The 25,959-nt window shown below is 42.4% G+C and overlaps 1 protein-coding gene across 5 annotated transcripts in view; it reads left to right on the plus strand.

Moving 5' to 3' along the window:
* Positions 1–25,959, plus strand: part of RXRA (retinoid X receptor alpha) — a 310,855-nt gene that overhangs the window by 212,612 nt on the left and 72,284 nt on the right. For all 5 annotated transcript variants that reach the window (XM_073599591.1, XM_073599593.1, XM_073599592.1 and 2 more), the window contains one exon: positions 13,594–13,741. In XM_073599591.1, the coding sequence (XP_073455692.1) occupies positions 13,594–13,741 (148 nt within the window). The remainder of the gene's footprint in view (positions 1–13,593; positions 13,742–25,959) is intronic.

Here is a 25,959-nt window from a genome sequence, read left to right on the forward strand (position 1 = left end):
GTAAAGTATAAACAATTGTATACCTGAAAAGCAAACATGATAAAACATAATAACAATAAAACATTGCAGAATAGAATACAGTAAAAAAGAGCAGAACAATAGAGAAAGAATGGAGAGAGAGAGAACAATAAAACGACAACTATTTTTTTTATTTCATATATTTTTTTTTTTTACACTTTTTTTTGTAACTAACTTTTATAACTGTAACCGGTTCCAGGTTCGGGTCTCTCAAAATGTGATGGCATCTTGGGAGACCCTGTGAAAGTGTGCCTAGTCTGTGCAATGCTGTACCCTACGCTAATACTTAACTAGTGTATGGTAGCGTTCAAAACATTCACCAATGCAAAGACGAGGATTGTCAGGACAGGAGGGACAATAATAGCGGGTGTCACGCATATATCCGCGCTTGCTGCAGACACAACATCTTTTTTGGGGGGGTTCATTGGGTAGGGATACTCGGGAGGACATAAAGAAAATGCCTCTCATGCAGCCGACTGCATTTGGTTGGGGATGTGAATGGGGGAAGTACGGGTGCTGCAGAAGTGGTGGGTTGCCAATTAGGATTGGCGAATGCAGCAGGAAGGGCACTATGGGCACGACGGGCCTGTTTGTCTTCTTCTTGGTGGCAGCGGGACACTACTTGTGCTTGCCACCTCACCAGCTTGAACTGCACTTATGGGACTCGCCATGTCACCAAGTGTTACTGCAGTGCTGATTTGACTACGACCGGGGTGTACTAGGCCGCTGGTGCTTGCCAGTTCACCAAAACGCTACCAAAAAAACTGTTAGCGATCGCAGGGATCAGGCCTGACTCTGCGAACGCTGCAGTTATGCGTTTTTGTGTTTTGTAAGTGACAGTGATCGATCGATACTGGGCTGGGCCGGGCGGAGGGGCAAAACGCAGGTGCTAGCGGGTATCTGGGCTGATCCCGCTAACACTGCGTTTTTGGGAACCCTAAACTGCTGGGGACGCTAGTATAGATCTGATCAGATCAGATATTGATCCGTTCAGATACTATACCACTAAGGGAGGTGTACGGTGCGTGCGTGGGTGTTAGCAGTACTGGCGCTAACCTGATGCTGCCTGGGGCGACGCATATCACCGCTGGGCGATCAGGGGGCTAAACCTTTATTAGGTAATAAACGGCGGGTGCCCTGACACTATAAAAAATAAACTAACTAACCAGCGTCACCCGTAACACTTATACGGTGATCGCTGGTGAAAGGGTTAACTAGGGGGCAATCAAGGGGTTAAAACCTTTATTAGGTAGTATATGGGGGTCCCTGATGCTATAAAACGCTGACGGCGAGCCTAAATATTTAGCTCCCTAACTAGCGTCACCAGTGACACTAATACAGCGATCAGAAAAACGATCGCTTAGTGACACTGGCGACGGGGGGTGATCAAGGGGTTAAAACTTTATTAGGGGGGTTAGGGGGTTACCCTAGACCTAAAGGAGGCTAACACTAACTGCCCTAACACACTAACTGTCACAAACTGACACCAGTGCAGTAATCAGAAAAAAAAAAAACTGCTTGGTGTCAGTGTGACGGGGGGGGGGGGGGGGGGGTGATTAGGGGGTGATCGGGGGTGTATTGTGTGCCTGGCATGTTCTACTGTATGTGTGTTTGTGCACTCACATCGATGTCTTCTCTCCTCTGCGCCGGAACGGAAAATACAGAGCCGAGGAGAGATGACATTTCCTCTGCTGCTGTTTACCATACAGCAGCAGAGGAATGATCCCATTGGCTGGGAGCAATCAGGAGGGGGGGGCCACGAATGGATGGCCTCCCCCTCACCTCCAATCGCCGGGGGACAAACGCTGACCACCTCGGGCACCGGGGGGGGGTCCGAAAGGACCCCCCACCCGCAGGAGGCAGATCACGTACAGTTACGTGATTCTGCCTGCCCATGCCATTCTGCCGCAGTATATCTGCGTGAGGCGGTCGGCAAGTGGTTAATTCATTTAAAGTAATTTTTTCCCAAAAAATTGCATTTGAAAGGGGTTCTAAGTAATTTTCTAGCAAAAAAAAAAGTGATTTTAACTTGAAACCATCAATGTCAGAAAAAGCTTTAGTGTTTAAGTGGTTAAACTTTTTTTCACTTACACACTGAAGTCTATTCCATTGACAAATTGTTACAACATTTATAGTTAGTTCAACTGATAAAGAATGTTCTGATTCTTGGCAGACTGCCCAGTTTTTCTGTTCCTTTCTTTTGACAGCTGTGGCTTCAGAAGAGCAGAGAGAATTCTTTGCATAGCAAGAATCATGAAACACTTTAGTCAAGATCACAATGGGGAAAAAATTGCTATAACGATTCTTGAGGATTAATCGTGCAGATCTACCATCCACCCACCCATCCATCCACCCATCCATCCACCCATCCACCCACCCATCCACCCATCCATCCACCCATCCATCCACCCATCCATCCTCCCACCCTATCCATTCACCCACCTACTCACCTACCTGTCTATCCATCCCTGCACACCCCTTCCTGCTGGTTGTGTGTACATCCTGGCTATCCCTCCTCTTTCCTATATGAAAGCAGTTTATTTCTTGGTATTGTCCTAAAGCTGACCATACTCTGTCCAATCCCCTTTTTCAGCAGACCATACATAATACAGTCTGTGCAATCTCCTATAGATCTGTCAACTACTATGTAGTGCAAGAGCCTGCCTTGGAGGGGTCTTAGTTGTGCGAGTGAGGGGACTAGGTCTGTTTTGCGTCCCCCTAAAAATTTTGACCACCAGCCGCCACTGTCAGTATCAGTACACTTTATCCAGGTGTTGCCAGACCCTACATTGTGGCTGACTGTACATGCATGGCCCAACCATAGAACATTCTTTCTTACGAAGATTGCTGCATGTGTAAATGTGCTCGCAGTGGGCTATGTGCATATCATAGCCTGTGCAGGAGAGAGCAACTGAATGCCAACTTATTTCTGAGTGAAAACAAGCCAGTTGACTGGGGACATCCATCTTGGACGATCATTTTGCTTATTGAGACTAGAGGTTATACAAAGCTTTATGCCATATAGGGAAAGTTCTCTTATGTCTATAGGAACCTCTAGAGCAGCCTTTCTCAACCAGGGTTCATGGGACTGTTCCTCCAGAGGGTTGCTTTGGGTTCCTTGAGCAATTACTGCCTCTTAGAAAAGTAACCACTAACAGCACTGATCTTTTTAGCTATCTGTAAGTGGGGATTCTTCCCAGGGACCACATACATATTTAGCATCCTTCCCAGTGATCATACCACTAATATACCATGAACTGTAGATATCGTTGTTATTAGGTGTTCCCTGAGATCAGAAAGTTATTTTAAGGGTTTCTTAATGTCAAAAAAGGTTAGGAATGGCTGCTTAGAGGTACCCTTCACCACTAGGGTTCTAGCATTCGGAGTAGTCCAACTATAGAGGGCTCCCCCTCATCTCACTAGTGGGAAGGGATGCTGTTTGGGCTGTTTCTCTGAATATTAGACTTGCAGAGCACTGTTTATCTGATAGTTTTGATAATTTCTTCATCAAAAGTGATATCTAGGTTGAGAAGTCACACGCTGCTCTTTTTTGGGGGAGAATCTGATTGCTGAGATCTTTAGGCTAATGCCTGACCACTCCTTTTCCTGCAAAGTGGGTGTACTGTTCTGTTACATTCTTCCTAATATAGAAAATCCATCAGGGATGGTGGGAACACCTCATGATGGCCACATCAGATATGCTGATCCTGGAATTCTCATCAATAGTCTCAGTTAGATGTAAGAAACTGTCAGGGCATTTTACAAATGTCAATTGTGTCCTGGGTTACCATTTGTAGTTGGTGTAGTTCTCAGAGAATTTATTTTTATATCTCAATGGATGCTGAGCATTGCCAAACTGTCTTTTTCTCATAGACGGACTTATGGGATTAAAAAGACCAAGCCAATAAGACCGTTCACTCCTGTCACGCTTGGCCATATGTGTCTGGAGAGCATTAGCGGTGGCGGACACCCGAGGCTGGCCAGAGATGCCACAGAGGCAGTGGACACGTTGGGCATGTAAAAGGGTTTAATGGGGAATCCTCTTGGCTTCATCTGAATGAAATGAAGTACTTGCTGTCCTTTGTGCCAAAGCCGGATAGAGCTGCAGGTTTAGCTCTCCTTTCCATTACATATGCTCATTTGCTTTGTGAGCAAAAAAGTGTTGACTTTTCAGAGGCGGTCTAGTGGTGACCCTGGAGGGCACTGCATGACATAAGGGAACATTAACCCACAGATGAGCAGTGACCTGGCTGGCTTTCAGCACTCTGTCTTTCCTTCGAAGTGTCAGAAAGCTTGATATAAGCTTGTCGTTGACTGTTTTAGTTATACGTTTTACTGGGAAGAAATTAGACAGGAGAATGGAAGAAAACAGCCAACAACCTAAATAAGATGTAAAAGAATCTGATGGAGCAGCTCCTTTCACCCTGACAAGAGGATGTACTCCGGCGCCCTCTCTGAACATGTGATGGTAATGCAGTTCTTGCTCCTTGCAGCTGCCCGCTGTCTTGCATTTCTATTATTTAATTATTCATTCATTACAGATATTTATATAGTGCCAACAATCTATGCAGCGCTTTACATATATATTTAGATTTAGCCAGGAGCCAATTAACCTACCAAGCATGTCTTTGGTATGCGGTAGGAAACCAGAGTACCTGGGGGAAACCCATGCAGACACAGGGAGAACATACAAACTCTATGCAGATAGTGCCATGTTTTTAGACACTTTCAGGTTATTTAAAATTTTCCCTGGCATTGTCCCTGATTTCCACATTTGACAAATTGTACATTAACATCAAACCTTGCAATATCACACACACACACTGCAAGACACGTAACTTTCCAAGAAGTTTTATGTGGGTTTTCTATATGTAGTTTTTGTGTGTCACTGTTATTAGTTTAACATTTGTTCAATCTCACAGTAGTAACACTAAATGATTGTGGTCGGCTTTGGTGTGACTTTCATGTTTGTTCATGGTTGCTTTTCTCTAGCCGTATGTCAGATTACTTACTGAGATGTTGTTTTCATTCAATCTGCACTAAGAGAGTCGAACAATAAGGCTGGGGCTACACTGGCTAGTAAATCACCTTTCTGCTGCAATATTTAACTACTTCTCAGTATTCTCATTGGAAACATTAAAATTAGATGCCTCGGTTGCAAAGAGATTTGCAGTGTTGCAGTGCCATTTATTTTGAAACCCAGCACACTATAGTGTTAGGCAACTCGGCCTCATTGCAGGGCACCATGATACACATGTCCTGCATTGTGTTGTCCTATATTTAAAAAAAAAAAAAAGGGAGGTCAAGACTGATTTTTGGATTATTGCCATGCGTTGCCAGCCAATTCCTAATGGGTTGCCTTCATGCAAGGCGCAACATAGCATGCTTTCCACCTCAATGACCCTGAATGTAGCCATAGACTAAGGCTAGATTTACACTTTTTTTTTTTTTTTTATGTACAAATTTTTCATGTGTTTTTATGTGGGTCAAGAACAATCATGCTGTTTAATGACCTGTCAATTGGCCTTATAATGTGCATTGTTGCATCAATCAGGCAACGCATTGCAGGGGTGTGACATAGCACCATAAAACATTGACTAACCTGTGTACATGCACCAACCACTCTGGGAAGCATATTCTGCCACTACATATCGAACCGGCGTTTAATAAAATATTACAACATGTACATAGGATTATTAGGTTACATTGACAACATTTACATATATATAAATATCTCTAAATTAATATAATTTTATAGATTGTTTCAGAGCTTGGTTGGTTTGGGTTATCGTCCCCACCAAAGCTGTTTTGTCTGTTTTTAACCAGTTCAGCACAGAAAGTCCTTGGAAATATCTCCGTATGTTGGCAGCCACGTTAGAGTTACTGTTGTTGAGTTGACATCTTGCTGTCATGTCATTTGTGTTGTGTTTTACTGACTGTGTTTTTGCAGGCTGTGAATTGTTTTTTTGGTGGTCTGTGAGGTGTCACAGTAAGGTCTTGGACAATCTAGAGCTTGTTTCACCAGGAATCACGAACAAATCTGGTACAGTGATGTAACGCCTAAAGCTCCTTCTCAATAAGCTGGCAACTTCGGTTGCCTTTATTTGATTTTTAAGAGTACGTTCTTGTTCTGGCCACACAAGCCTTACTGCCCTGACCTCTTCACAGGGCCACCCCCCCCCCTCCAAAAAAAATTAACAGAGATATATAGATTTGTGACCCTGACAGCGTTTAGTTCTCTTTGGCTCAGCCTTCTCAAAATAACCTGATTATGAGAGAAAATTGTGGTCTGCCATTTCTGTCCTTTGTCTGAAAAATACTAGGTTTCTGGCTGTTTCTGACCCAAAATAAGCATGCAGCCCTTCAAATCAGAGGAAACTCTGAACATCTGACCTGCCTTCTTGTTTTGGGTCAGTGACTCTGAATGTGTTGAAGCCATTGGATCAACAGCCAGGTAACTAGCATTTTCAAAAGCAGAGTTCAGCAATGGCAGGCTCCTTTTTTTCCTCATCAGATGTTTCCTTTAAGCCCCGGTTCACACTATAACCCGCATGTGAATTGCACAGGAACCGCACTGCATTCCTGTGCAATTCACATGCGATTCGGTGCAGTGCGAAATCGCACCGCATTGCACCAAAGAAGTGCAGGCATTTTTTTTTTTGGAGCCGCACCGCAACCTAATCGCATGGTTGTTTTGTACTATGCAATCTGATGCAGCAGTGGTTCGCTGCATTTCCTGCACAGCATATGTGTGAATCTAGGATAAATGGCTGCAAAACATAAATGACAACTTGATTAATGCACATTCGTTATTTTGTTTTGCAGTTGTTGGATACATTTGTAAATTGATTCATTTTAGAACTGATTTCGTTCTTTTAAACAGTATAGTTGGGGTAGATTTTTTTTCTGTTAATCACGTATCTATCCAGTTTGTCTGTCTGATATCCACCTGATTCTGTCTGTCTCTCTCTGATTGGTTTCCAGTCCCTGGCACAATCTGATTTTTTGCTGTCTTTGTCAAATAAAACGCATTTGCTCCAGTTCGGGTCAGTTATCATGTAAAGCCATTTGTCTGGCTGCCATTGGTTTCTTGCTCCATCTGACCATTTGATGTTACCGTCTGTTGGTCATGTAGATTAGGTGAAGAGTTTGCGTTACACACTCGGTGCACTCTGCTAATTCTCCTCTATTGTTTCTCTTTAACGGGTGTTAAAGTTGAAATGCTTGCAGATCCCTCAACAAGGGGAAATATCCAGTGCAGTCCACTTATTAAATCCAGGAGCTCTACACCCTGCACTGCAACAGCCCACTCACTAAGTGTGTTTTTACAGGTAAATGAAAGCCTCCAGGCAATGGAAGCAGTGTGGTAGTTGAAGACAGACATATTTTATTGATACCTGTCTGTACAGATCTCATTAGTGTATGTATAGCCTTTTTAGTGTTGGATAGAGTAGGGAAAGCTTAGAGCCCTTATCAAGTTTTTATTGTGGTTTGTGTTCCCTTTGCGTAGACTAGATTCATTATCTCAATTTGTTCTGCTGACCATACAAAAAGTGATGGGAGAATGAAAATTTTACTGTTGGCACCATAACAAGATATAAGAGGGAATCTTCCAAAAGGAACCCCTGCCCTAGAGGGAAACTTCCCCCATTTCCTCTGGAATCTGGATGACAGGAAAGAGAAGGGAGATCTCCCCAACGGAGCATAGACCTCAAAAATAAATTATTATTATACAGGATTTATATAGCGCAGACAGTTTACGCAGCGCTTTACAACTTGAGGGTAGACAGTACAAATACAATACACTTTAATACAGTAGGAATCAGGGGGCCCTGCTTGTTAGAGCTTACAATCTAAATAAACAAACTGACCAGGATTTTAACCATTCTCCACCTTTGCCAAGACTAAAAATAAATGGCTATATATTTTATATAATGTTTTATTCTTGGAAATGTTCTATTTTTACCTTTTTATTTTTATATTGCTTTTTCTTGTCTTGGGACTCACTCAGCCAAATTGTGCTGACAGTTGAATTAATCATGTTTTAAAAAAGATGGAAGATGGCTGACATTGTAATTTTTTTTTTTTAGTCATGTAAAATGGTTAAAGAAAACAAAAGAACCTACTTCCAGAGTAGTCATTCTTCACAAAAAAACAGTGTACATATGCAGGTTACAAGCCTTCCAATGATGCTGCATTAAAATACATAAACATGCAGTTGGCATTATTGGTCCCACATATAGACCTGTCAATACAGTAAATCATTGATAGCAACAACCCGCGAAAAGACCTGTTAACAATTCCAACTTTTCCAGTCAGCTAAGTGCCGATTCACACAGGAGGGGCCTCAAAGTCGTCCGACTCTGAAGCCGCCCTGCACAGCGCGACCTCAGCGTGGCTTGCAAATGACTTCTTTAATAGAGGTCAATGCAGGCCGCTCCAAAGTAGTACAGGAACCTTTTTATAAGTCGGAGCGACTTGAGACGCTCCTATTAGAATGGTTCCATTGTACTGAATAGAGCTTGACTTGTCAGGCTGACAAGTCGCCTGACAGGTTGCCCCTGTGTGAACCGGCACTTAGAGAATCCTATTCGTTACTAAGCCTACTGGGCCGAGACCTGGGGTATCCAACCAGGGGGCCCATACTTTCTCAAATTTGTCAGGACAACCCCTATGCTAGTAAATATATCTTCCCAGTGGGTGTGTATCTCTCATACACTTTATCCACTCTGCAAGTGTGGGCAGGTCTGCAGATTTTCAGTGAAATAGGATAGGTTATAAAGCCCTTGCAATAGCTTCTCTGGTAAAGTTCTGTATTTGTAAAGTGTCTAGGATGCCCAGTACACATTGGTTTTTGGGTCTTTCTGTATTGTTACCCGGAATACTGTATTTAGCGTTTGAATAATCCTGTTCCATTAGATATGTAGTTTAGGGCATTGCCTTAGTAAATGGATTAAATCCCTTAGACATTTTTTGCACAAGGCGGTTGCCTAAAATACCCATCTTAAAAAGTTTCAGAGGTATGTGATATATACACACAAAAGGGTATACAGTTGCATAAGCTTTTGGGTTCATTAAGGGAGGGGCCAGTCTCAACAGGTAGGCAGCAAACTTGTAAAATTACCTTCAAGAGAGTCAGCCATCCAGGTCCAGCATGTTGATGGTCCAGTGTTGACGTTAAAGGCAGGATTTAATTCCTTCAAACATGTTCCATAAAGGTAGGGCTGCAGTGGTTTCCCAGGATGGGTGCCCTGGAAACATACTGTAAACTGAAGAGATAGTCAAATCATGAGCACAACTGTTCTGGTATAAAATCCTACTGGAACGGAGAACTGTGCGCAAGGGACAACTGGGGAGTAAGGATAGCCTCCTGAATAGCAGCAGCCATATTCTCCAGGAGACAGAAAGTAGTTGAACTGCTAAATTATTTTAACTGAAACGGATAAGCACTTAGGAGGTAACGTCTCAAAATGCAAAACAAATATAGAGTAATGTGGTATTGTGGTGTCTCATCTCTTGCCTTGGAAATAGGGTAGTAATATTCCCCATTCAATATACAGTAGTTCAAGGGCTCAGCACAGCTGGGAGCCCAAAGGTAATCATTAATCTCCTGTAGCTTGTTGGCATCACCAAATGGTAACTTCATTTGTATCTCTCAAAGTGGGATTGGCCCCCAGTAGTAATACAAAGCTTAGCAGGCTATAACATGGCATAGGTTAATTTCAGGTGTTGGAGCCTTTTCTTTACCTGTGAATTTTGCCCCCTTTACCCTGGACCTTAGCAGGGTAGTCTGAGTATACCGACACCTTGGCACCGTTGTATTGGATGATCTGGCATTAGCGTGCCAAATATAAAGAGATCTCTCTGTCTTTGTAGTTTAGCAGAAGAGCTAACATAGGTCTGGGTGGGTGACGTGGTAGTAGAGGATGAGGTGGCGTTCTGTGGGCCTGAGTAGAGAGGTGTAAAGGCTTCTTTACCAAGTAGCTCTATCAGCCCACGTTGTCCATTAGGTTTCTCCCCTCAACGTTTTTTGGTAAACCCACAATGCAGACGTTGTTGCGCCTCAGCCTATTTTCAATAGGGGTTGATGAGGCCTTGATATATGTTGGTCTCTCTTGAACTAGTCCAGTTTTCATGCATGGAGGGGATATAGAGAGTGGAGGGAGGGGGGGGGGGGGGTGAAGTTTTGGACCTCTAATCACTAAGTTTCCTAATTTTATATCCGATACCTCCATTGCTCAGTGTTTTTTTTAAGCAGTTTCGCATTGTGCCATATATTTACTTGGGCAAATGAAAATTACTTGTCACCAAAATAATTGGGCACGATAATCCCTCTAGCATATGGCTTTTAGCACAGGGATCCCTGTTTGTGTACAGGGTACTTGCAGACCGTAATTGTGTATTACTGCAGGGGGGAGATCTCTGGGCAACCATTAATCACCAATATTATACATTTTTTTGGAACCTGTTTCAACCCCTCCCTTAAAGTGAAAAAGCACATAAATAGTTTTCAACATACATTTTTATTAGTGGAACTTCACTCCCTATCAACATTGACTATTTTTAATCCTTATGTTGCTGGCATTGGTAAATATATAGGAAAGTCTATTATATTTACTTGTTTTAAACTTTTTTTTTTTTTTTACCTTTCCTTAGTTACTTCCTGGTTTCTTGCTTAGGCAAATGATGTCATACATTTCAGGAGTCTTTAGGAGGGGAGGAGAGTAGGGAGGGTTTTCTCAGCTAAGCACACTCTCCTGTCTGCATACATGAGCTAAGGGCAGATGGATTGCAGGAAGTAAATGCTACATAAATCATTTGCCCTTACTCAAGATGGCCACAGCCAGAAATGCTAGGGGGTGTTTTTCAAGGTGATTTCTTAACAAAATAAAGCATGCAGACATGGATGGGAGAGTCTGCTTTGAATATTAAAAATGAATTAAATGGTGTTTTGGGTTTGTGGTGCTCAGATACAGTGAAGATCCGCTTAAAATTCCTTAATAAAGGTTACGTTCTTTACTAGTGGCTTTTGATGCTTAGGGTTCAGCTTGTGTGTACTGCAGTCGGTCCGACAGAAGCCGGCCTTTCAGCCAGCTTCTGTCGAAGGGGCATGACTGAAAAAGGTCTGCCGAGAGTGCAGCCCAGACTGTTCTGGTGGTGGGCGTTCTCCCTGTCAGAACACAATAGAACAGCAGGGGAGATCGCTGTACTAACGTTGCATAGTTAGTACAACGGCTCCTCCCGAGCTGTCTTTTTTTTTTTTTTCATTCAGCCCTGCTGGATTTAACGAAAATAAACTACTAGTGTGTACTATGCTTAAATATGGGCAATCCTGTGTTGTGTTGGTAATGGCACCAGGGATTGCAACTGTTACACCCTGTTCAGTGTCTTTAAAGTCCTACAAGGAATCAGATTCCTCCAAAAAGGACTAAACTAGGTATAAACTGGAAGAAAAAAACTCCAGTAACCTAAAATAGTAGACTATAATGGCCAAAACAGTTAAGAAAATAGATAAGTAAAAAATTCATCTTTACTATACAATGTTAAAATAAATAAAATTAGAGGTATCCTGCCCCACACATCTGGGGGAATTAATACTTTCTAATTCAATATATGCAGCTCTTAAAAATACATAGTCACATATATGCATGAAGTGAATACAATCTGGGTAACGTGCATTTAGCCTGCTGCCTGTAAGGTCAACGCGTTTCGCCCAGTATTTGGCTTCTTTAGGACCCGGACAAAAAGAAATCAGACTACCCAGAACCATATAATATTAGTAGCAAGGTAAAGAAAGTTAATCAATAGCGCAATACGGTATACATATCAATTGTGTATGCTTATCTGCACATTCCACTGGTAAGGGTAGGGGCAGGGAGTGCAGCTGTTACACCCTGTTCAGTGTCATTAAAGTCCTGCAAGGAATCAGATTTCTCTAAGGGGGACTGTCCCTGGGAGCCCGCTAGCATCCGTGCATAAAATAACAAATCCCTGACAGGTTCTTTTCCTGCAGGATGGGGCTGCTTGCCCTGGTTACTCGCAGTATCCTTGGATTTCTCTGCACCTCTTGGTGTTCTTTGAGGCAGAGCAGTCTAAGCGCCATTTTGGGATTCTGTCTCTGCTCCTTACTTTTTGTTCATGCAGGTCATCATGGGCTCGGATTCCGCCGCTAGTGCACCAGAAGGTACTACAGGGAAGCATGGGTGTCTGCAGGGTTTTTTGAGGCTGCTCAAGTGGGTGATTGTGCCTGGAGAAAGGACCAGAGTACGATGAGATGTAAGAGCTCTGTGAAAAGCAACCGCTCACATGCTGCTCTTGGCCATGCCCCCAGAATTATAATATTAATATATATTTTTGTATATATGTGTTCTGTGTTGAAAGAATCGAAATATTCATGGTTTGACAGTCATGCCATATGTTAGACTTGAAGCGAGTCGTTTCTAGATCTGGATCAGAATATGCTGTATTTTGTGTCCTCATGGTATAATTTAACAGTGCCTATAGCAGTAATGTTACATCCAAAATATACAGTACATTGAAAGGGGACTGTTCTTAAAGAGGAACTGCAGTCTGCTCACTGTAATAAAAACATCTTTGCCATTCTGAAGCTTTCCTCCAACCACTTTGCATATTATTTTATATATACTGTGATTCTGTACTTGCCAGATATGCCGCAGAAATCTCCCTCCACTAAGTTTGGCTGCAACCATTTTAACTGTGGGCAGCTGATGCTGCTGCCTGTTCACTTCCTGGATTAACACAGACACACAGAGGCACACCTCAGCTCTGCAGCTCTCATTGGCCCTTTTATGACTCCCCCCCCCCCCCCCCCCCCCCCTCGCTTATCAGCAAACTCTCACAAGAGTGAGAGAGAGAGCTGTGCATGATGTCATAAGCCTAGGCTATTGACCAGACAAGAAAGAGGAAGTGGGCTGTATAAGGTATTTACTGGCAGAAAAATATGTTTTACTATCTAAAGATAAAACAACTAGGGCAAAAGATTTAATAGAATGTAATAGAAGGTAAACAAAAATGACTGAAGTTCTGCTTTAAATAGTATAATTTTGAATTGACTGTTTCAGTAAGTCTGGTGGTTTGAAGTGAACCTGTGTTGATAACAAAGGATCTTGGACATGCATGCAGCCAAGAATTTAGACTGTTTATTCCAAGTCAATGACTTGTTAAGTAGTGAAGCATGGATGAAGATGACAGGCTCCAGCCTGCAATTTAAAAACAAGTCATTTTGGATGCTGTTTTAGTCAAGCCAAGATGTTATTTAATGGCATTTAATCTATAAATGGCAGAATCATACCTGCGTGTCCTACGGTCCTTTTGATATCTGCAGGCAGCTTGACCTCTCCTGCTGCATTGTCTATGCATTGAAAAAAATGAAAATCCAGTAGATAGAGTGGGATCCCCATTGTACTGGCCACATTTGATGGGGGAAACTGGGAACTCACCAAAATAGTCCCCAAAAGATATGATTCTGCCTAAATCCTCCCATTTCTGAATTTATTTTTGTTAATCACCAATAGCTGTGAATTCTAAATGATAGCCAATTTTCCTGTTTTGCAGCTTCATTCCCCCATGAACTCAATGGGCTCAGAGGACATCAAACCCCCTCCAGGAATCAACGGCATCCTGAAAGTGCCGGCACATGCATCCGGCCCCATGGCAGCCTTCACTAAACACATCTGCGCCATCTGTGGGGACAGATCATCAGGTAAGTCCCTCCTCATCTTCTCTTTGCATACAATGGATTACATCCATGGCCTTAATGCTAATGGAGAACCTGTGGGCTATAGGATGATGGAGAAACCATGCACTGTACCATGATAATGAACAAATGGGCTATATGAGAATAAAGCTGCTGTAGGATGGTGGAGAACCCTTGGGATGTAGGATGATGGAGAACCCATGGTCTATAGGATGTTGGAGAACCCATGGTCTGTAGGATGTTGGAGAACCCATGGTCTGTAGGATGTTGGAGAACCCATGGTCTGTAGGATGTTGGAGAACCCATGGTCTGTAGGATGTTGGAGAACCCATGGTCTGTAGGATGTTGGAGAACCCATGGTCTGTAGGATGTTGGAGAACCCATGGTCTGTAGGATGTTGGAGAACCCATGGTCTGTAGGATGTTGGAGAACCCATGGTCTGTAGGATGTTGGAGAACCCATGGTCTGTAGGATGTTGGAGAACCCATGGTCTGTAGGATGTTGGAGAACCCATGGTCTGTAGGATGTTGGAGAACCCATGGTCTGTAGGATGTTGGAGAACCCATGGTCTGTAGGATGTTGGAGAACCCATGGTCTGTAGGATGTTGGAGAACCCATGGTCTGTAGGATGTTGGAGAACCCATGGTCTGTAGGATGTTGGAGAACCCATGGTCTGTAGGATGTTGGAGAACCCATGGTCTGTAGGATGTTGGAGAACCCATGGTCTGTAGGATGTTGGAGAACCCATGGTCTGTAGGATGTTGGAGAACCCATGGTCTGTAGGATGTTGGAGAACCCATGGTCTGTAGGATGTTGGAGAACCCATGGTCTGTAGGATGTTGGAGAACCCATGGTCTGTAGGATGTTGGAGAACCCATGGTCTGTAGGATGTTGGAGAACCCATGGTCTGTAGGATGATGGAGAACCCATGGTCTGTAGGATGATGGAGAACCCATGGTCTGTAGGATGATGGAGAACCCATGGTCTGTAGGATGATGGAGAACCCATGGTCTGTAGGATGATGGAGAACCCATGGTCTGTAGGATGATGGAGAACCCATGGTCTGTAGGATTATAGAAAGCCCATGGTCTGTAGGATTATAGAAAGCCCATGGTCTGTAGGATTATAGAAAGCCCATGGTCTGTAGGATTATAGAAAGCCCATGGTCTCTAGGATGATGGAGTACCAATGGTCTATAGCAGGGATATTTAAACTACGGCCCTATATCTGTTGTGGAACTACATGTCCCATGATGCATTGTAAAACTCTGACATTCACAGATATAACTAGGCATGATGGGAATTGTAATTCCTGTACAACTGGAGGGCCATAGTTTGGAGACCCCTGGTCTATAGGATGATGGAGAACCCATGGTCTATAGGGGGTTGGAGAACCCATGCTCTATAGCAGTGATGGCGAACCTTGGCACCCCAGATGTTTTGGAACTACATTTCCCATGATGCTCAACTACACTGCAGAGTGCATAAGCATGATGGGAAATGTAGTTCCAAAACATCTGGGGTGCCAAGGTTTGCCATCACTGGTCTATAGGATGATGGAGAACCCATGGTTGTCTATGATGGAGAACCCGTGGTTGTCTATGATGGAGAACCCGTGGTCGTCTATGATGGAGAACCCGTGGTCGTCTATGATGGAGAACCCGTGGTCGTCTATGATGGAGAACCCGTGGTCGTCTATGATGGAGAACCCGTGGTCGTCTATGATGGAGAACCCGTGGTCGTCTATGATGGAGAACCCGTGGTCGTCTATGATGGAGAACCCGTGGTCGTCTATGATGGAGAACCCGTGGTCGTCTATGATACGATGGGGAACCCATGGGCTATAGGATGATGGAGAACCCATGGGCTATAGGATGATGGAAAACCAATATTTATAACCATGGCAATGATAATAGAAATGGTCACCATGTCTGAAAGACATGGTATGCTTAAAATGCAGTGCCATGCAACAGGGGACATCTGCATTGTTCTGTTTGACTCCCAACAATGCAGACATTGTTTTTCCTCATACCATAGAAACTGTCAATGCAGCAAGCTGCTTTCAGTCATGTCCCACTTTGTGAGGGCACTCCGCACAGTCATCTGTGCTGGAGCAAAATCTGACTGCTCTCTGCTGTAAACGATTGCGTTATCAGGCCTCCGTGCGAGGGTCTGATCAGCATTGTACTTTGGGCTGTTTCATCTGCTTCTCTTTTGATGACATCTTGAAAGGCTGTCATGTGTTGCTGTGGGAGTTGCAGCACAGGGCAGTTTTTTTTTTTTCCAAATGTCTGTCTCTGGCATGTCTGGCATGCGGTTAGGAAGATGGAGCTTGAGTGTCTATTGTTGTGAGTTCCTTCAGCTCGTCAGGAAGCAGATGTGACCCTCAGCGAACTCATTTGAGGGCTGGAAAGTGAAACAGTTGGGTCGGTGGTCGGGCAAAGTTGGGAAGAATTTACAGTAATAGAAAAGAGAAAAGATGATGGTTGCAGGTCTCCATTTTAGCTTGAGAACTGGAAGACAGTGTTAACTAATAGCAATAACGCTGCTTACTCTCAGATCACTTAAATGAACACCTCAATTCAATTCACATCAATTAAAGAAAGTTAAAACATATTTAAAGTTGTATTCAACACAAAAGCAAACATATTGCAGCTTACCAAATCTTTTGCCATGTACACACGAGCGGACTTCTCGTCGGACTAAACTCCAAAGGACTTTTCGACAGAGTTCTAACGGAGTTCCGACAAAACGGACTTGTATATACACGATCCCACCAAAGTCCGATCGTTTTGAACGTGATGATGTACGACCGGACTAGAAAAGGGAGTTCAATAGCTAGTAGCCAATAGCTGCCCTTGCGTCGTTTTGGTCCGTCGGACTAGCATACAGATGAACGTTTTTTTTCGATAGGAATCGAGTCCGTCGGAAAGATTTGAAACATGTTCTATTTTCTAAGGTCAGTCAGATTTTTCAACAGAAAAGGTCCGATAAAGTCCACACATGATCGGATTGTCCGACGAATTCGTTCCATCGGACCTTTTCTGCCAGAAAGTCCGGCTGTGTGTACGCGGCATAAGATGTGATGGCTGCATTAGTTTCCTTTTTTAGGGTTGATCCAGCCAGCAAGTCTGTTGTTTTCAAAAGCACAAGTTCTCCAACGGAATGTATCAGTTTACATAGATGAGACAAGAAAAACTGCTTGCTGTAATTTATTATAAAGTATGAGCTGGCGTTTGGCTTTGGTGTATTAGTAAACGCTATTCTCTGCCAGACTGCCAATGTTGCTGTCTGCTGTGCCTCCTGTGCTCATTCATCCAGAATTATGTCTCACTAATACAGGAGGTGTGTTACTGGCCAGATCACCAGGTGAAAATAGAGGGGAAAAAAGCCAAAGAAAAGAAAACTGATGCAGCTACCACATATATGATTGGTAAGCTGCAATATAATACATTTTTGATTTTGGGTTTAATACTGCTTTAACCCCAAAACAAACATTTGCTAGGTTGAAGCTTACCAGATTTGGGGGATATATTTGTTTTCTTACTTTTTCAAAGCTTTTTTTTTTTTCACCTGGTAATCCTGGTTATAACACACTTCCCGTCCCTGGGTTGCTACACTCACTATTTCACTTTATCTGTGGAGGGAGCCATGGTTGCTAATCAGGCTAGTCTCCAAATATGTCTGCTTTAGTTCATCTCCTCAATGGTATTTATAGTTGATTCACTATGTAGACATGGTGGATTCGTCAGCAAGTTAGTCTTATTATGCGGCGTCAAGTACTCGCTAATCATTGTTCCCCATCCCTAGGTGGCAATACACATCTATTCTGCCACAATATGTTTTTTCTTTTGATTAAAATTTTCAGTTGTGTTTGGAAATGTTTCTTTCAGTCTGCCATGCCCAGTTTCCATCAAAAGTACATTGGATTTCAATAAATCTTCGTTTGAGTAATTATCTTTCTGCATGCTGTAAAAACTGTTGAATTGATGAAATCAACAAATCATTTGTCAGAGCATTTGCTGATGCCATCATTGACGCCACAAATGTATTTTGAAAGACTATGGCAGCTCTAAAATAGGTCATCCCTATTTTAAAATAATTACTATATACACTTTATAACCAGAAGTATTGGGACGTCTGCCTTTACACGCATATGAACTTTAATGGCATCCCAGGCTTAGTCTGTAGGGTTCAGTGTTGGGCTGGCCCACCCTTTGCAGCCATAACAGCTTCAACTCTTCTGGGAAGGCTGTCCACAAGGTTTAGTAGTGTGTCTATGGGAATGTCTGATCATTCTTCCAGAAGTGCGTTTGTGAGGTCAGGCACTGATGTTGGATGAGAAGGCCTGGCTCACAGTCCCCACTCTAATTCATCCCAAAGGTGTTCTTTCAGGTTGAGGTTAGGACTCTGTGCAGGCCAATCAAGTTCCCCCACCCCAAACTCGCTTATCCATGTCTTTATGGACCTTGTTTGTGCACTGGTGTGCAGTCATGTTGGAACAGGAAGGGGTCATCCCCAAACTATTTCCACAAAGTTGGGAGCATGAAATTGTCCAAAATGTCTTGGTATGCTGATGCCTTAAGAGTTCCCTTCACTGGAACTAAGGGGCCGAGCCCAACCCCTGAAAAACAACCCCACACCATAATTCCCCCACCACCAAATGATGTGGACCAGTGCACAAAGCAAGGTCCATAAAGAGGAACTGCAGTCTGCTCACATAATCTGTAATAAAAACATCTTTGCCATTCTGAAGCTTCCCTCCAACCACTTTGCATATTATTTTATATATATTGTGATTCTGTACTTGCCAAATATGCTGCAGAAATCTCCCTCCACTGAGTCTGGCTGCAACCATTTTAACTGTGGGCAGCTGAAGCTGTTGCCTTTTCACTTCCTGGATTTACACAGACACACAGCTCCAGCTCTGCAGCTCTCATTGGCCCTATTATGACTGACCCCCCCCCCCTTCCTGGCAAACTCTCACTAGAGTGAGAGAGAGCTGTACGTGTCATAAGCCTAGGCTTTTTACCAGACAAACAGGAAGTGGGCTGTATAAGGTATTTACTGGCAGAAAAAAAATGTTTTACTATACAAAGTTAAAACAACAGGGGCAAAAGATTTAATAGATGGAAAGATGAAAAAATGACTGAAGGTCCGCTTTAAAGACATGGATGAGCAAGTTTGGGGTGGAGGAACTTGACTGGCCTGCACAGAGTCCTGACCTCAACCTAAAAGAACACCTTGTGGGTGAATTGGAGCGAAGACTGCGAGCCAGGCCTTCTTGTCCACATCAGTGGCTGACCTCACAAATGCGCTTCTGGAAGAATGGTCAAACATTCCCATAGACACTCCTAAACCTTGTGGACAGCCTTCCCAGAAGAGTTGAAGCTGTTATAGCTGCAAAGGGTGGGCCAACTCAATATTGAACTCTACGGACTAAGACGCCATTAAAGTTCATGTGCGTGTAAAGGCAGGTGTCCCAATACTTTTGGTAATATAGAGTATCTCTTAATGGAACCAACAAAAGAATAATGCAAACCAAAGTTTGTTTAAATGTATAAGTATATTGGATATTTATTAGTAGATTTATTTGTACATTCTAAGTTCATGGGGTTATGGAGGGTAAACTGGAAGTATTGAGAGATACTAGAATATACTCATCACTCAAATTATGCATATAAAATATACTTCTATATTTACACAGAATTTTGTTTGCATCATTCTTTGATACAATTCTAAACCATGCATACTTGTTTAAACAAATGTTTGTGACTGCACAGTACAATAACTTTGATTTATCTGACTGGGGAGCACATTCACTGTTAGGCCCCTTTCAGATGGGTGGACTCTGCCAGTGGATCCGCCTGCTCATTGGGGAATCTGGCCGCTGATCCCCACCGAGCAGGCGGATGACAGGTCACTCCGCTTATGCAGAGTGGACATGGACACAGCCCGCTTTCCTCTATGGGTGGTCGGATGTTAACGGACCTCCTGTCTGTTTCCATCCGACTGTCATCTGATCTGCCAGATGGATGGGAACAGATTCCCCATCCGTCTGTTTTCAGGGGATAGGATTGGATCGGACGTCGGCAGGTGTCAATGGACACATGTTCGTTGACATCTGCCGCTCCCTAGAGGGCAGTAGATGGTCCAATCGGGTTCGCCTAAAAAACTGACTGCCTGACCCGATCTGTCCACACCCATGAAAAGGGCTTAAGAATGTTGTTTATTTAGATAGGAAACTAGAAAAAATTTCCATCCCTCTCTTTTGACTTTTTGGCCCACTATGGTCGAAAGCGATCATTGATTTATCCCCATCAGCTGTTTAAAAATCAAATTAATGTTCCAAAAACAATCATTTTCAGCTTAACAATTTTGCATCAAGGGGATTGCCAAAAGCACCAACATCCTTTTATAATGGAAAACAAATTGAATAGAAACCAAGTTGGACTTTTGAGGTGCCAATCAAGGACAATAATATAAAAGTTATTATATTTTTATTATCACAGACATCACTATAAAATCACAAAAAAGATTAAAAAAGTAGTATGTATACACTAATGTACATAGAGACCTCCCTCAGATACCTCCCATAGGGCTATAGACAGCAAACCCTATTACATTCACAAAGCACATTAATTAATACAAAATGAAGATGTGTCCTCCATGAATAGGCAATCTCGACGTGTTTCATGGAAACACCGCGCTTCCTCAGGAGGTGAGAGGAAGTGGAACAATTAAAACGTGACAATTTAAGGTACAAAATATACACATAAATAGTTAACAAATGAAAATTAAATTGTATATGGCTAGCTTTAGTTCCTGTGACCAGTTAGTTGCAGTATTGATGCTGTGATCCTACACTTTATTGGCTCCATTGTAGGAGTTCAGTAAGGGAAACTCTAGTATAATTCATGTTTTCAATCAGTATTGTAACGTTCCTGAAAGTCATTTAATTTGACTTTTGGTATTTTACTTTCAATGGTTTTTACTGAAGTTTTTTATATATACACAGAAAAGAAATACAAAAGGGTATGAAAGCTTTAACATATCACATTATATATTTGAACATGTACCAGAGAGGTACTTGAATGTTACATCAGACTTAAACTTGTACATTAGATGTGGCATGAGTGATAGCCATACAGTATGGGTATTGTCCCCCACTCCCATACACCCCATTTGGGAGCAAACTGTGTTTTGAGGTGGGAGGCAATACTACCCACCTTAACTTGAATGTATTACTGTTTAATTTGTGTAAGTCACATAAAACCCCCTCAAAAAATAATAATAATATATAATACTTATTTGTGGTTGACGATCATTAACGTTTCAAGAAATATAAATGCCTGAGAGACAGAAGCAACACAGTTGCATAGTATAATAAACACCAGTGGGTCAAACCATATAACATATAACCCAAGACAGATAGGAATTTTTTTAAGTATCGCCAAGGAAGGACCTTTGGTTCCAGTTAAGTCAAGGTGACCAATTATTGTTGGCATAGGATAAACAACCTTCAGACATAGCGAACATGCGTTCATAGAAGCCATGGGTGTCAAGTTTACTACTTTAGCTACGGTAATATGATCATTAGATTTCCAATGCCAGACAATGGTTAGTCTCACCACTAGGAGAATGTGAATGATTACGCAGCGGATGTGGTGGGTACATTTTTCAATTCCAATGCTAAGCAGGGCAAATTCTAGAGTTGGGGATACAGGAGTACCAGTGACCTCGGTTAATAAATGGATTACTTCTTTCCAATATGGTGATTTTAGTGCACTCCCAAAGGGTATGATAGAGTGTGCCGGGAAGACCACAATTTCTCCAACATATGGGTTGTATGGATGAATTAGGGATGGAGTATTATACCATCTGTGGGGGAGAATTTGTAAGTGAGTTCCCACAAGTTGGAGGAACGTGTAGTTGGCAATCAATGCATCCTGCCATTGGAGATCATTAAAAGAACAGCCTAAGTCCCTTTCCCATTTTGCCATAGGTGGAAGTTTGTCGAAAGAGGTTTTGACTTTCTGTATGTTGCAAAAGAGTATGATTCCTTTGGAGGATGTCTTGCTAGTCGAAAGGAATTGCCCTGCCTTTTCTGGTATAGCCTTATGGAGATGGGGATTGTGAAGCAGTCAGTGGGTTACTTGGATACATTTGTAATAGTCCTTGTAGGGGAGTGAGAATGACTGTTGCAAGGATGTAAATGGTTTAAGGAGATCCGATATATGCTATGTGCTCTTTTCTTGCCAGGAAGTCAGGGGTAAGTTGGGGATCATTAGTGCAATAGTAGCTATTGGGACGGGTATCTTACAAGTTTTTTTGTCCTTTGGGTATGTTGGCGAGAAGATAATTAAAAGCTGCGACTGAGGCAGAAATGGTTGGGGAAATATTCATAGCGTTCTTCTTTACACTAGGTGCACTAAGCCAGTTTTTTAGATTGTGTCCAGGGATCTGGAAGGCTTCGATGTTACTCCATGGGCAATTAGAGCTAGGTTCAAACCAGGCTTTAAGTTGCACCAGAATGGTAGCATTATAGTAGTTTTTAAAGTTAATGTATCCTGTTTCCACCACTGACCTGTGTTTTGTTAAGATGGTGTTTGAGCTTCAAGCTTTTTTATCCTGCCATACAAAGCATCCTAGGAGAGATTGTATTTGTGTAAAAAAGGACGGAAGAATCAGGATGGGGAGTGCCCTGAAGAGATATAACAGTTGAGGTAGTTTAAGCATTTTAAATGCCGCTAGTCTGCCGGACCAGGATAGAGTAAGTTTGGAGATACTGTCTAATTCCTTTGGGAGGTTGTGTAAATAAGGAGTAAAATTGACTTGGTAGAGAGAGGATATAGATTTAGTTAAGGTAACTCCTAAATAGGTTAGGGAGTCTATAGCCCATGTGTACGGATAGTTGCTTTTTAGAGAAGTTTGCCGTTCTGTTGTCATTCCAAGAGGTAGAATAAGTGATTTAGATGCATTTACCTTATAGTAAGAAACAGAGCTGTATTCATCAAGTATTCTTTGTACCAAAGCCAGGGAAAAGAGGTTTGGTCAACATGAGGATGACATCATCCGCGAAAAGGCTGATTTTGTGCTTGGTGGAGCCAATAAGGAAACCTGAGATATCTTGTTGGGATCTAATTTTTTCAGCCAGGGGTCCCATGATCAAATAAAAAATTAGAGGCGAGAGGGGGCACCCCTGTCTCGTGGTATTCAATATAACAAAAGGTGTAAAAAGCATGGAGGAGCAATACACTTGGGCGGAGGGGCATGAGTATAAAGCCAGTATTGCTGATAGAATATTGCCTTGGAATCAACATTTTTCCAAGGTCATGGCTAGGTATCACAAGTGGACCCTGTCAAATACCTTCTCTGCATCCAGTGAAAGAAGCAGTGAGGGCATTCCGTGGCTTTCAGCATGTTGGATAATATTGATCATGCGAAGAGTGGCGACTGAGGTTTGGCGTCCTTTAGTAAACCCAGATTGGTTGGAATGAATAAGAAGTGGAAGTAAGTCAATAAATCTATTTACAATTACTTTGGCGTATAGCTTTGCGTCATGGTTGTGCAGGGAGATAGGACGAAAGTTTTGGGGTGAGGTGGGCTCTTTCCCTGGTTTCGGTAGTGTGATAATCAAGGCATTTAGCATTTCCTTAGGAAAGGAGGCAGAGGAAGCAGCAGCATTGAAGAGGAGGATAATGTGGTCAACCAGAACATGTTTAAATTGTTTGTAGTACTCTCCAACAAAGCCACCTGGGCCCAGAGCTTTATTGACTTTTTGGTATTTTTACATGCTCACTGCTATATCTTTTTATGGATGTACAAATATTTGTAGATGCTTCCTTTAGTAGATGTCTTTATATTAAGCAGTAAAGTCAGCATGCTTACTAAACCTCTGCTGAAATAAAATCAACGAAAGCCAAATCACACACGTCTGCTGCACTGGGGAGGTATGAGTGGCCTTTACAGACTAAGCTACATATTTTAGTGTATTCAGTAAAAGTCGACTGAGGACTTGTAGTGAGCGAGAAGCAATAAAAGCACAATCTATTTGCAAAACAGTATGTGTAACCAAGTGAGTGTAGCTACTCTTATTTATTTTTTTAAGATGGAGCCATGCAGCAGAGCAGGCCAACACCGAATGATCCCACAAATGAATGAAGTGTAGGGTCACTGTTATTTATTATTACCAATGTAATTTCTTAAGCCAGCAGAGAGCTACAATACACCCATCATTGTATGCCCAGTATTGCCATCTCTGTCAGTAGAAACAAGCCCTCTGACATATCAGAGAGATGAACTATCAGTAAACATTAGCAGAATTTATTGTGTAATTACTGCAAGGATGCAAATTAAATTTGTAGCAATTGGATTTTATTGTAAGCCTTACATTGATTTCTTATTTCAGGCGCCTCGCACATTCACTGTAATAAGCTCGTTGATTGGCATTACTCTTCCAGGGTGTCTTTTATTGTTTTCTTGCTGGTCAATAATTTAACCGCTTCATTTACTGACTTCCACATTAAAGAGCAAAGAGTGAAAAATAGTAGCTATGTTAGCCATAGCAACCAACTGCTTTTTTGCAGCAGCTGAAAGTTGTAGAGAACTAAAGGATAGAAAAGACACCTGAAAACAAAAAATATAAAAAAAAAATCTTTCAAATCGATCCTATGATAGTTATCTGTCTTCAGAATGACTGCAGTTTTGTCAGGCATCGTGTTCTCTTTAAGGAGTTCCTGTCAGGTCTCTAACCACCAGTTCCCTGTAAGAGAACATGTAGTATACTCACCTTCCTGGTGGCCTTGGTCTCCTATCCATTCCAGCACTGCAGCCTCCATCAATATCTTTGAGGTTTGACCTTTCCAGTAGTGTCAGGTGTTTGTGTTTCCCATTGCTTCCCATTTTTCCCATGTCCCTGTTGTGTCCTGTAGCGATGCAGGGGTTGGACGATAGAACCACAGGGCCGCAGAGGACACAGGCATCCAACATTCCTGGAAATCCCAAATGTCAGTAACACTGATGGAGGCTGCAGCGCTGGAACAGAGGAGACTATAGATTTGGATAGAGACCTGACAGGGTCTCTATAAAGAAGAAGCAAGCCTTTAAAAAACTTTACATGTAAGCTCTCTAAACAATCATAACTGTGTCTGGTGGTAAAGTCCAGAAATCTGCACCGCAAATTAAAAATATGACATTTACAGTATGTCACTTGGGTGTGCAGGTTGTGTGTTATTTGCCTCTTTAGTCTAAGGAAGCCCCCATGTGGTTTTTATAATAGCTGACTGGCCTTATTAATTTGTGTACCCCCCCCCCCCCCCCCCCACATTTCCTTCTACTCCCTGACAGCGATCAGGAGGCTACCATGGTATTGCTGGACAGGAAGTCAGAAGTGCACTGGTGAAAATATCTCCCTCAGTAAAGCTGACATACATTATACAAACTGAGCATACAATCTTCTTTAGATCTATCATCAACTGTGTAGTTCAGGGGATACAAGTTTAATGGATTGTTTAGGCATGTTCTTATATTACTAAGTTATGGAAAATATAAAGGAGATTCTGCAGAGATTGTACAGTATATGACCAGCTTAAACTGCATTTAAGCTGAACTGCAGGTATGATTTTTTATTGCATAGTTACATTGGTCCAGGTTGGAGTATGTATGTAACTTTGCATATGTCATACCTGAGCCATCGCTGTGGAAGCTGCAAATCACTGTTTGTGGTCATCACTACTACAGTGATAGCAGCGATTTTCCGAATCCTGCATAGTAACTACAATGAGTCACTCGCTCTGTACTGCCACCATTCACAGAACGGCTTGTATGTGTTTAATGAATACAAGGCATTCTCTGAATGAGGTGGGGAGGCAGAGCAGTGACATCAAGATCTCCACCTCATCCAATCAGAGGACACCAGATCCAGCTGTGATTACTACAGTGACTTTCAGCTTCACAGCAATTGCTAAGTTATGAGATATGTATACTTACATTGTCCAAGCTGGACAAAATCACACCTAGAATTCAGCTTTAATATAAATATCTTCAACTCGACTATATTCCTGTAACTGTTACACATACCTCCATGAATGATATTGAAATTATTTTAAATAAACTTGTGACTGTTTAAAGTGAACCTATCACAGGCCTGAGCAAATCAAACTGAGCGTGTGAAAAAAACATTCATAAGAAGAGGTTACCATCGGTGACAACGGAAAAACATGT

The sequence above is a fragment of the Aquarana catesbeiana genome, linkage group LG09 (assembly GCF_042186555.1).
Source record: "Aquarana catesbeiana isolate 2022-GZ linkage group LG09, ASM4218655v1, whole genome shotgun sequence".
Lineage (NCBI taxonomy): Eukaryota > Metazoa > Chordata > Amphibia > Anura > Ranidae > Aquarana > Aquarana catesbeiana.